The 11,564-nt window shown below is 39.5% G+C and overlaps 2 protein-coding genes across 2 annotated transcripts; both read right to left on the reverse strand.

Annotated features, from left to right (window-relative positions):
• Positions 1-3,059: 3,059 nt before the first annotated feature.
• On the reverse strand, positions 3,060-4,277 carry LOC132600312 (uncharacterized). Its single transcript, XM_060313379.1, has 2 exons — positions 4,197-4,277; positions 3,060-4,040 (listed from the first exon to the last, which is right to left on the reverse strand). Exons 1-2 carry the CDS (start codon positions 4,275-4,277, stop codon positions 3,060-3,062), a joined length of 1,062 nt encoding a protein of 353 aa, XP_060169362.1.
• A 266-nt stretch (positions 4,278-4,543) lies between these two features.
• Positions 4,544-5,752, reverse strand: LOC132600313 (uncharacterized). Its single transcript, XM_060313380.1, has one exon. The coding sequence runs from the start codon at positions 5,750-5,752 to the stop codon at positions 4,544-4,546; it is 1,209 nt and encodes a 402-aa protein (XP_060169363.1).
• Between the last annotated feature and the right edge of the window lie 5,812 nt (positions 5,753-11,564).

The raw sequence follows: 11,564 nt of genomic DNA on the forward strand, positions 1-11,564 counted from the left end.
TTTTTACTTTCCTATCATGATACACGATTGGTGTGTAGTGTAAAACTTTGATAATTCCTTTTGTACTCCATGAGCTTAACATCTTACCGATAAGTGATAATTAATTTTTTATGGTGTGAATTGCAAAATCTCGTAAACTATCAACATGACCGTCAAATTTTCAAATGCAAGTTGCGCTTGAAGGTAGTAGGTCGAGAGCACGTGTACTTAAATTAATATCATATATCGCGTAAAGTTGATAATTAATTTTTTATTTGAACGATTGTCCAAAATTCTTACGACACTGACCGAACAATATAATGAAAGCTCAATAATGACATACACGGAGATGCAATTCGTGTAATAATTTAGCTTACTATATAATATGCTAGTGCATGTAATTTTGCTCACACCTATTGTTATTTCTTGTTTCAAATATATCCCTCGCTTATGAATTTTCACCGTGAGAAGATGAGTCTGATTTAGGTGATACCCTAATATATACGGTGGAAGACACGTTGGAATATATTTTTACCTTCTTTTACCAACAAGCTTGTTATGGTGAAATAGTAAATACTTCTTTATCTTTAGTCAAATGTCAAAAATTCTTGGATATAAAGTCATTTTATTAGGGAATACTTTATTCCACAATGTGACTTTTCAACACATGTTCGAATTTAATCGACATTTAATGCGGGTAATGAATTACGATTAGAAAAAAAATAATCAAATACTTCATACTTCAATTCAAAGGAGTTTACTTGAACTTTTTTACAAGAAAATAATTGGAATTCGGACAAGTGATAATGGTTTTCTCGTGCGTAATATATATATATTTTTTTTGGTAAATAACTTTATATTACCAAAGTAGAATTTGAAGTACAGATTTTCTCTCTGAGCTACTGGACATACGAGCCCCAGTGCTTCAGACCATCTCATCACCTATACCTTGCTACTCAACACAATTAGCATCATCGTTCATTATTCATTACATGTATATTTATCAACTATGGTGGGTAAAAATTATGGTGGTTCATCCAGCTTGTCACCTTCGTTGTTCTGGTTCCTCGCATGTGGACTTCTCGCACAATTTCTTTGACTATGTGGTTCGCTGTCTGCTTCTCCCCTTGGAACACTCGCTTGTTTCTTTCAGTCCATATTTGATATACCGCTGCTGCCAGGCACATTCTGTATACTTCAGCTGCAGCTCCTTTCCCTTTGGCATAATTATTAGCCCAGTGCACCTCTGTGTCCCAGTCACTCACATTTCTGTGGATACCCTGCTATTGTAACAGTTTCGTCCAGACCTGTGAGGAGAACGAACATGCAAATAATAAGTGGGCATGACTCTCGTCTGCTTGCTCACATAGTGGACAGTCCGGGCATGTATTAATTCCCCATTTTTCCAGCCTATCTCTTGTATATAGCCTTGATTGCACAGCTATTCTCAGTATGAAAATCCACTTGGGTAATCCCATGTTATTACAAATAAGCTTTCTCCATCTAACTTTGGGGAAATCTCCTCTCATTTTCTTATAAACAGTTTTGATAGTAAAGACTTGCATCTGTTGCATTTCGTTTCTTGCAAAACCTGCTTCCTCTACATACTTTTGGGCTTTCAAGATTCGTTGGACTATCCAAGATGCCTGCTTAGGAATGTCTTCGAAGATGTTTCTATTCTTCCCATAATAACTATGGATCCACCTCACCCATAACTTGTCTTTCTTGTGGCTAAGGCTCCATAACAGCTTTACAATGGCAGCTTTGTTCCACAAATTAATATCGACCACATTTAGTCCTCCTGCTGTTTCAGGCTGGCAGAATTTTCCCCACAAGATCAACGCTTTCTTTGTCATCTCAGTCCCTCCTGTCCATAAAAAGCTCCTACATGTAGCTTCTATGATCTTCATCACTTTCTTTGGTAGTACGAATATTTGAGCCCAAAACACTTGGATGGAAAACAAAACTGACTTAACTAGTTGTGTCCTGCCTGCATAGGACAGGAACTTAGTAGTCCATGATTTGATCCTACCGATGACCTTCTCTATCAAAGGCTTGCATTGCACTACTGAAACTCGTTTTGTACTTAAAGGGACTCCTAGATACCTGAATGGAAGTTCGCCTCTACTAAATCCCAGGATTCCTAGTATTTCTTCTTCCATATCCTTGCTGATCCCACAGCAGTACACAGAGCTTTTTGTAGGGTTGGCAATCAGTCCAGATGCCTGAGAGAATTTTTGAAATTGGCTATGCAACAATTGTACTGAACTAGTATCTCCTCTGCAGAAGAGAAGCAAATCATCTGCGAAAGCTAACTGGACTAGGTTCAGCTTCGCACATTTGGGGTGAAAATTAAAGTCTGGTACATGCTGAAGTTGTTGTAATAGTCTGCTCAAATATTCCATGGCCAGCACAAATAGGAAAAGGGACATAGGATCCCCCTGCCTAAGTCCTCTTCTAGCATCAAAGGGCGGAGTTGGGTTCCCATTCAGAATTATAGAATATGAGACAGACTTCACACAGTTCATGATCCAAACCACAAATTCACTAGGGAAATTCAGGCTGTGTAGTACTTGCTCAAGGAAGGGCCACTCAACCGAGTCATAGGCCTTTTGCATGTCTATTTTAAGCATACAACAGGGGGACATCCCTTTCCTCCCATATCCCTTCACGAGCTCATGACTGAGTAGGATATTGTCGGTTATGACTCTCCCGGGAACGAATCCTGCTTGGCTACTATCCACCAAATATTCCATCACCTTTTGCATTCTCTTGGTCAACACTTTTGATATTATTTTGTAAAGCATAGTACAACATGAAACGGGTCAAAATTCTTTAATGGTGGAGGGATTTGGTACCTTGGGAATAAGGGTCACTGTTGTGCAGTTGATGGCTCTGAACATTTTAGCATCTTGAAAGAACTGCAGTACTGCATTTGATACAGCCTCTCCTATGATTGTCCATGTCTCCTTGAAGAAACAGGCATTAAAGCCATCGCAGCCTGGAGCTTTCAGTTCAGATATGTCTTTTAGTGCCATGTATACCTCTTCTTTGGTGACTGGGGTGATTAGTTGTATCTGCTAATCTCGATGTAATATTTTCCCAGAGTTCATTACCCGTGGATCAATGGCAGGTAATTGTGCAGCACAGGTCCCCAGTAGCCCTTTGTAGAAGCTTACTGCATCCTCCTCTATCTCTTTTTCTTTAGTTAATACCTCTCCATTGGTGGTCACTAATATATTTATATGGTTCTGGGCTAGTCTACTTTTTATGCTAGCATGAAAATATGCGGAATTGGTGTCTCCTAATTGCAGCCACTGTACTCTTGACTTCTGCTTGAGTATGCTTTCCTCAACCAGTACCCATTTCTCCAGCTCATGTTTTAGTACTCTTTCTTGTTCAAACAGTACGGGGTCATGGAGTATCAGCTTGAGCTTTTCTTGGAGAACCTGTAGTTGCTGTCTAGTCTCCTGAATCCTATTTTCAACCCTTGAGAATTCCGCAGTATTCAGGTGTTTCATTGCCTCCTTCATGTTCTTCAATTTGTTCCATACCTCTACCATACCCTTACCATAGACTGGTTTCTCCCAGCTCTCCCGGACAATCCTTAGAAAATCTTTATGCTTGCACAAATGGTTTAAGAATCTGAAAGGCTTAGCTCCTCTTTGCGGGCTGGTGCCTATTTTGACACATAGAAGAGCATGATCTGAGAACTGGGGGTCCTTCACCTCCACCTCTACCTGCGGCCACCTGTTCATCCACGCTGAGTTGACTAGTGCCCTGTCGATCCTGCTGTGTACATGGGAATTTGTCCAAGTATAGAATCTGCCAGTGGCCTTCATCATAGTTAGCCCTGTATTATCTATCATGTTAGCAAAATCTTGAGTCTCGGCATCCTGTACTTGACTTCCCCCTATCCTATCTTCTTCATTAAGGACTGCATTAAAGTCACCCATGATGAGCCATGGGTTGACTATAGTTGCTTCCATAGTCACTAGAGTTTGCCATAAAGGTTTCCTAGCTGCTATGGTATGCAGCCCATACACCGCAGTAAACTCCACCTGGTTATCAGAGTTGATATCCCTCAGTAAGCAGTGGATAAGTTTTTTGTGTGTGTTTACGACTGTGAGGTCCACTTTGCTTTGGTCCCATGCTATCCAAATCCTTCATTTACCAGCTTGATCATAGTTATCCTTCCAGCTCCATGTAGGAAGTACCTTCTTCCTGATTTTAGAAGCATGTTGTTGAGCTACTCTAAGTTCTATGATAGCGATAACTACTATATTCTCTTTATTCATTACTCTACTAAACTCCTTATGCTTAAAAAGCTTATTGAAGCCCCTTACATTCCAGGTGGCTATTATCATTGAGAGGTTGTTGACGGATCAGGAGGCTTGCTCCCAGTTCCTGTACATCCCCTACCACCCCTTTGAACAGTCAAAGCAGCTTGAAAAACTTGTTCAAAAGTATTCTCCTGCAGTGGGGTGAAGCCATTTACAGTTTCTACTAGCTGCCCCTGGTGTGTACTTATTTATTTACTCACCCCTTTGGCTTTCACTTCTTTCTAGCCTTCTTCACGATCAGTCCCTTGCACTGGTTCCTGAACTGGTTGGGGTCCTTTAGGGTGCCCCCCTTTATGTTGCCATGCTTGTTTATCCTTCTTTGGGCCCCCATTGTTTTTCCCCTTCTCTTCCCAAGCCTTTGGCTTGTCCTGAGGTTGTTTTGCTTGTTTTTCAGGGCAGATATGGCCAATTTGACAGCAGGAGGGACAAAATTGGGGCCACCACTCATAGCTAACAAACTGGTCAAAAAGCTTTCCATGAGCATCCATGACTTTCACGTACTGTGGAGGTGCTCTTGTAACATCCATCTCTACCAACAGTCGAGAATAAGATATTCTCTGCTTTTTCGAAGTACACTCATCTGCACATATAGGTGTTCCTAGGTTGCTAGCAATCTTGCTCAAAGAGTTGGTGCTCCAACAGTTCAGTGGTAGGCTAGGTAGTGTTACCCATATGGGTATAGTCTTTAATATCTCATCACTGAAGTTAAATGTGGCACTCCAGGGCTTTACTATAGCTGGCCTTCTGTTGATTAGGTGCGGACCTGCTATCAAAATATTTTCCTTGTCAGCCGAGTTCTGCAATTGTATGATGAAGTACCCATCCTCATGGTAGAATATGCTTGGTTTATACCCCAGATTCCATTGGTTTACAAACCTAAACACTGCTCCTATCGTGGGAGAATCCCCAACAACATATAATATTAGAGCATTCGTCCATTGTTCCGCTTCCTTCTCAACCTCTTGCTTCTCCAATTGTGCAATTTTCACACCGTCTCTAATGATAAGAGCAATGAATTGCAGATTCAGGCCTTTTGAAGCCATAGTGTTACCTGCAAACAATTTTGCCCAATTCTTTTCCTCTGCTAGGGCCGGAGGTATCATCTGCTCTTCCCGTTCTACCCCTAGCGGTGTTTCTAATTCTAACCTTCGGCTAGCCCCAGTATTTTGCGGTGGAGGAATCGTCGGAGGCGTGACGATTCGACCTGTCACTTGCTTCATCACTGGCGCACTAGTAGGTGTGGCTGTGAACCCTAACCTCGCCATCTCTGCTCTCGCTAGTGCTACAATCTTGGCCTCTAATTCCTTATTTACAGCTCCTTCTCCCTTATTCCCCGAGTTTAGTACGATATTATTGTTGTTGTTCGCCACTGCTAGCTGGATATCATTGGTTTGCACGTCTTTCTTCGGTCGACCCCGGCCTTTTGCCATGCCGGCGGCGGCGTTCGTTGGTTGCACCACTAACGTACGCCTAGGGTTTTTTTTTGTTAGGCCTGAGGAGAGAGAAAAAAAACTTGTTCAATTCTACTGATACTAATTACTACTGTTTCTCGTGCGTAATATTTGTCGAGTTGACATTTATTATTTAAAACTAGGTAATTTATCCGCGCTTCACGCGCCAATAATCACTTCATTAAGCTTAGAAATGATCCTTTCTTAATATTTGAATATTAAGAATAACAAAGAATAAGTTGTAAAAACTAAAGATATGAAGATTGTTCCAACATAAATTAGAAGATTTGACATCGTCACATATCTCAAGAACCTGTAACTAATTAATTATTACAAAAGTCTTAGTATTTGATCACTTTACCTTTGTCTTAGTATTTGATCACTTTACCTTCTATCAAATTAACATTTGTTTTTCAATTAATTGGCTTCGCAATGTGTTTTGGTTAATAAAAGATTTTATTTCCAACAACACTATGTACAGGAAAAAACCACATCTTGACATTTCCAAATTGAAGCTGCAATGAGATCAAACGGATACTCCTATCACTCCTATAACAATTGATCTATCAAAAGAAACCTATCTAGGCTAAAAGTTTAACTTCTCAAGACTCCTCGCTGACTATTCTCCTTGGCTCCAAAATTCCTTCCTGTCAATCCAAAAGTGAAACACGCGAGTAGCCAAAGTCATTCTATAAATTGTTGCACTTGAGTTGTTTCCTCTAGCACGAACTTCAGTGCATCTTAGTTCCTCAGGCCAAGACATAACCATTCTGTTAATCCGTTGCCAATGCAGCAGTTTGCCGAATATGTGCAGAAAATTCAGATTTAAAAAATAAGTGAGTTATGCTTTCCGTTTGAGTTGTGGCAAATGGGAATTCTGGTGGAAGTTGATCTTAAGGGTTGCCCCAAATATTATATTATATTAATTTACAATTAAAAAAAATTGCTAAAACATTGTATCTGGAGTAGATATATAAGGAGCACTACTTCCAATTGTATTAACAAATAAAAACACAAAGGGACAAAGTTAATTAATCTCAGGCCACGATATTCAATTTGTTCGTAATGATGCAAAGATATTTCTACTGTAGATCTAAGTGTCACAAGAAGTTTAAGATGACGAGGAATCTGTTCGCAAAGTAATCTGTATAAGGTTAAATAAAGTTTCAACACAATCTGTAAAACACTTAGTAAAAACAGATTACACAGTATAAAATACTTAACAGTAAAATACTTAAAACCCGTAAAGTACAGAAACTGGAAAAATGAACAGAAATAGTGTTGGAAAAATAAAAATAAAAATTCAGAATATAATCGAGCCCACTTAGTTCAAAGTGTGTCGTTAAGGAAATTATTCCCCTCACAGTACTCGAGGTTGATGAAATATCCCCTCCCAGGATAGAACGATTATTTTACCAGAATAGTAGTACTCCAAATTCCGGTAGCGACGAACCACTTAACGGCAGTGTATCATACAGAATAAAACAAGAGAGTTTTGGAGAGAAAGGTTTTATTTTGTTGCAGAAAATTCGTTATGAATTCTGAAACAAAACAGGAATTTATAGCAGTTGGAGGTACTGATTCTGAATGTTTGCAACCATTCAGATCAGTCACTAGGTTTTTGGAGGGAAATTCGAAAATATCCGGGAAGGTGAAAAACGGACCGGGTCGGTCACAAGTCGCGGGTCAGGGTCGATCCGCATTGGATTAATTAATTAATTAATTAATTAATTAAATAATTAATTAAAGAAAAGTTTTTCCAAAAAAATAATCAATCAATCTTTGACAAATCCAAATCCAAGTCCCAAGCCCAAGCCCAAGCCCAAGCCGAGCCGAGCGAGCGACGATGACGGCGCGAGGGGTCCTTGCCCCCTCAACCCTTTTAGCGACTAGAGAAGGTGTAATGTAATATATACACCTCTCTTTTCCTCTCTTTTTCCTATGTGGGACAAATGCTTTAACCAAAGCAAAAGGGACCTTTTACATTCCCCAAAGAAAAAAGGGACCGTTTACATTCCCTTCACTTTTCATTCCATCATTTCCCATTCACCAATATCAAAACCCAACAATCCCCCACATGAATGGGGAATGGCCATAATATAAAAGAATGCGCGGACAAGTGTGATATACATGCGAAGATTGATTGCATCTGGATAAGTAGGTTTCCCTTTGAACTTTCCGTAGTGAACTTATATCGGATATACTCGATCAATCGGTTTTGAACCGTTGAACTTTGTTGTATACCTAGACAACATAAGTCACACAATCAACCCTCAACCGTTTATGGTTCTCACGATTGTATTCGTTTCAGCCATGAACACCGCCTGGTTTCATGAGTGCATTGAGAATGGGCCTTCACTGTCATTCCCCTTTAAAGCGGCTTACACTTAATACTCACCTAGGTGATTTCTAAACATGTGGTCCTATAGCCACATTATCTGGTCATACACTGCCATATTTAGATAATCATTAAAAATCTTAATGCTTTATTAACTCATTAACAAGCCATAAAGTTTTATCCTTATTTCTGAACATTGTCTTCATCCGAGAATAGGTTGAGTTATTTGACAATGTTGAACCGTCAGTCACAACTTTTTTTGATCTCCTTGAACCTAGCTCTTGGGATCTCCAGTTTGCTAGGTGGAGTTACCGCCATGATGACTTGTCCTCGGCCTTAACCCCATTCCTATTGATGATCTACTAACTCCCTCTCTAGATAAGCCTTTTGTAAACGGATCCGCTACGTTATCTCTTGACGTTACATAGTCAATCGTGATAACGCCACTAGAGAGGATTTGTCTAACGGTATTGTGTCTCCGTCGTATGTGACGAGATTTTTCGTTATACATTACGCTCCCTGCCCTACCTATTGCTGCTTGACTGTCACAATGTATACATATAGGAGCCAAAGGTTTGGGCCAGAATGAAATATCTTCTAAGAAATTCTGGAGCCATTCAGCTTCTTCGCCGGCCTTGTCTAAAGCTATGAATTCAGATTCCATAGTGGAATGGGCGATGCAAGTCTGTTTGGATGATTTCCAAGACACTGCTCCACTCCCAATTGTGAAAACATATCCACTCGTGGATTTAACTTCAGACGATCCAGTGATCCAATTTGCATCACTATATACCTCAATCACTTCGGGATATTTATTATAATGCAAAACATAGTCTTGAGTATGTTTCAGATACCCCAAAACTCGTTTCATTGCCATCCAATCTGTGTGATTGGGATTACTTGTAAACCGACTCAGTTTGCTGATAGCACATGCTATATCTGGTCGTGTACAATTCATGATATACATCAGACTTCCCAACACTCTCGCATAGTCCCCTTGTGATTTACTTTCACCTTCATTCTTTTGAAGTACGTAACTCACATCAATTGGAGTTCTGGCAATTTTGAAATCCAAGTACGTTCTATGTAGTGAGACTGTGATAATGCTATACCTTGTGGAGTTCTATGAATTCTGATTCCTAGGATTACATCAGCAACTCTTAAGTCTTTCATGTTAAATTTGCTAGCCAGCATGCACTTTGTAGCATTTATATCTGCCATATCTTTGCTCATTATCAGCATGTCATCAACATACAAACAAACAATGACTTCGTGGCCTGGAGTGTTTTTAATGTAAACACATTTATCACACTCATTGATTTTAAAGCCATTTGCCAACATGGTTTGGTCAAATTTAGCATGCCATTGTTTGGGTGCTTGTTTAAGTCCATAAAGCGACTTACAAGTTTGCACACTTTCTTTTCTTTACCAGGAACCACAAAACCCTCGGGTTGTTCCATGTAAATTTCTTCCTCCAAATCACCATTTAAGAAAGTTGTTTTAACGTCCATTTGGTGAATTTCAAGACCATACACGGCTGCCAGAGCCACTAACACCCCAATGGACGTTATTATTGTTACAGGCGAGTATGTGTCAAAATAATCAAGACCTTCTTTTTGTCTATAACCTTTGACCACAAGCCTTGCCTTATATTTGTCAATAGTGCCATTAGCTTTCATTTTCCTTTTAAAAATCCATTTAGAACCTAAAGGCTTGTTTCCAGGAGGAAGATCAACCACTTCCCATGTGTGATTATCTAAGATCGATTGAATCTCACTATTGACTGCCTCTTTCCAAAATGCTGAATCAGAAGATGACATCGCTGCTTTAAATATTTGAGGCTTATTTTCAAGCAAGAATGTCACAAAATCTGGTCCAAAGGAAGTAGATGTTCTTTGACGTTTGCTACGCCTTGGATCCTCTTCAGTTGGTGTACTTTCCTTTGATTCTTCCCGCGGTCATTTGGATCTTTCACTTGACGACTCACATTAGTTTTATACGGATAAATGTTTTCAAAAAATTCAGCATTATCTGATTCAATTACCGTATTAACATGAATTTCGGGGTTGTCCGATTTGTGAGCCAAAAACCGACAAGCTTTGCTGTTTGTAGCATAGCCAATAAAAACACAATCCACAGTTTTTGGTCCGATTTTTACCTTTTTGGGCAAAGGAACTTGGACCTTTGCTAAACACCCCCATACTTTGAAATATTTCAAGTTGGGTTTTCTTCATTTTCATATTTCATATGGAATAGATTGTGTTTTGCTGTGGGGCACCCTGTTGAGTATTCGATTAGCTGTAAGGATAGCTTCCCCCCACAAGCTCTGCGGTAAACCAGAACTTGTTAATAAAGCATTCATCATCTCCTTTAATGTTCGGTTTTTCCTTTCCGCAATTCCATTTGATTGTGGTGTGTAGGGGGCAGTAGTTTGATGAATAATCCCATATTCTAAACATATCTCTGCAAAAGGAGATTCGTATTCCCCACCCCTATCACTTCTAATCATTTTAATCTTTTTATTCAATTGATTTTCGACTTCATTCTTATATTGCTTAAATGCTTCTATTGCTTCATCCTTACTATTTAGCAAATAAACATAACAATATCGAGAGCAATCGTCAATAAAAGTTATGAAATACTTTTTCCCACCGCGAGATGGTATTGACTTCATGTCACAAATGTCAGTGTGGATTAAGTCTAAAGGATTTGAATTCTTTTGAATAGACTTATACGAATGCTTAACAAACTTTGATTCAACACATATTTGACATTTAGATATATTACACTTAAATTTAGGCAATATTTCAAGATTAATCATTTTCCGCAAGGTTTTGTAATTGACATGTCCTGAACGAACATGCCATAAATTATTTGACTCCAATAAGTAAAAAGAAGCAGATTTTCCATTAATACTATCAACAACCATTACATTAAGTTTGAAAAGGCCCTCGGTGAGGTAGCCCTTTCCTACAAACATGTCATTCTTACTAAGTACAAATTTATCACTAACCAGCACGCACTTAAACCTATTTTTCACGAGTAGTGCGGCTGAAACTAGGTTCTTCCTAATTGTTGGAACGTGCATGACGTTGTTGAGAGTCAGCACCTTTCCGGATGTCATCTACAACCGAACCTTTCCATATCCTTCAACTTTGGCTGTTGCAGTATTTTCCATGCATGTTTAGCTCCTCTTCGGGTCCAGCGGGAGTGTAGGTTGCAAATGCTTTCTTAACGGCACACACATGTCGAGTGGCACCAGAATCAAGCCACCACTTCTTTGGGTTACCAACTAGGTTGCACTCAGACAGCATTGCACACAGGTCATCAACATCTTCCACCATGTTTGCCTGACCCTTGTTTTTCTCTTTGTCCTTCTTGGGGGCACGAAAGTCGGGAGCTTTATGGCCTGCTTTACCACAATTATAACAGTTGCCCTTGAACTTTTTCTTG

This window comes from Lycium barbarum, chromosome 6 (assembly GCF_019175385.1).
Source record: "Lycium barbarum isolate Lr01 chromosome 6, ASM1917538v2, whole genome shotgun sequence".
Lineage (NCBI taxonomy): Eukaryota > Viridiplantae > Streptophyta > Magnoliopsida > Solanales > Solanaceae > Lycium > Lycium barbarum.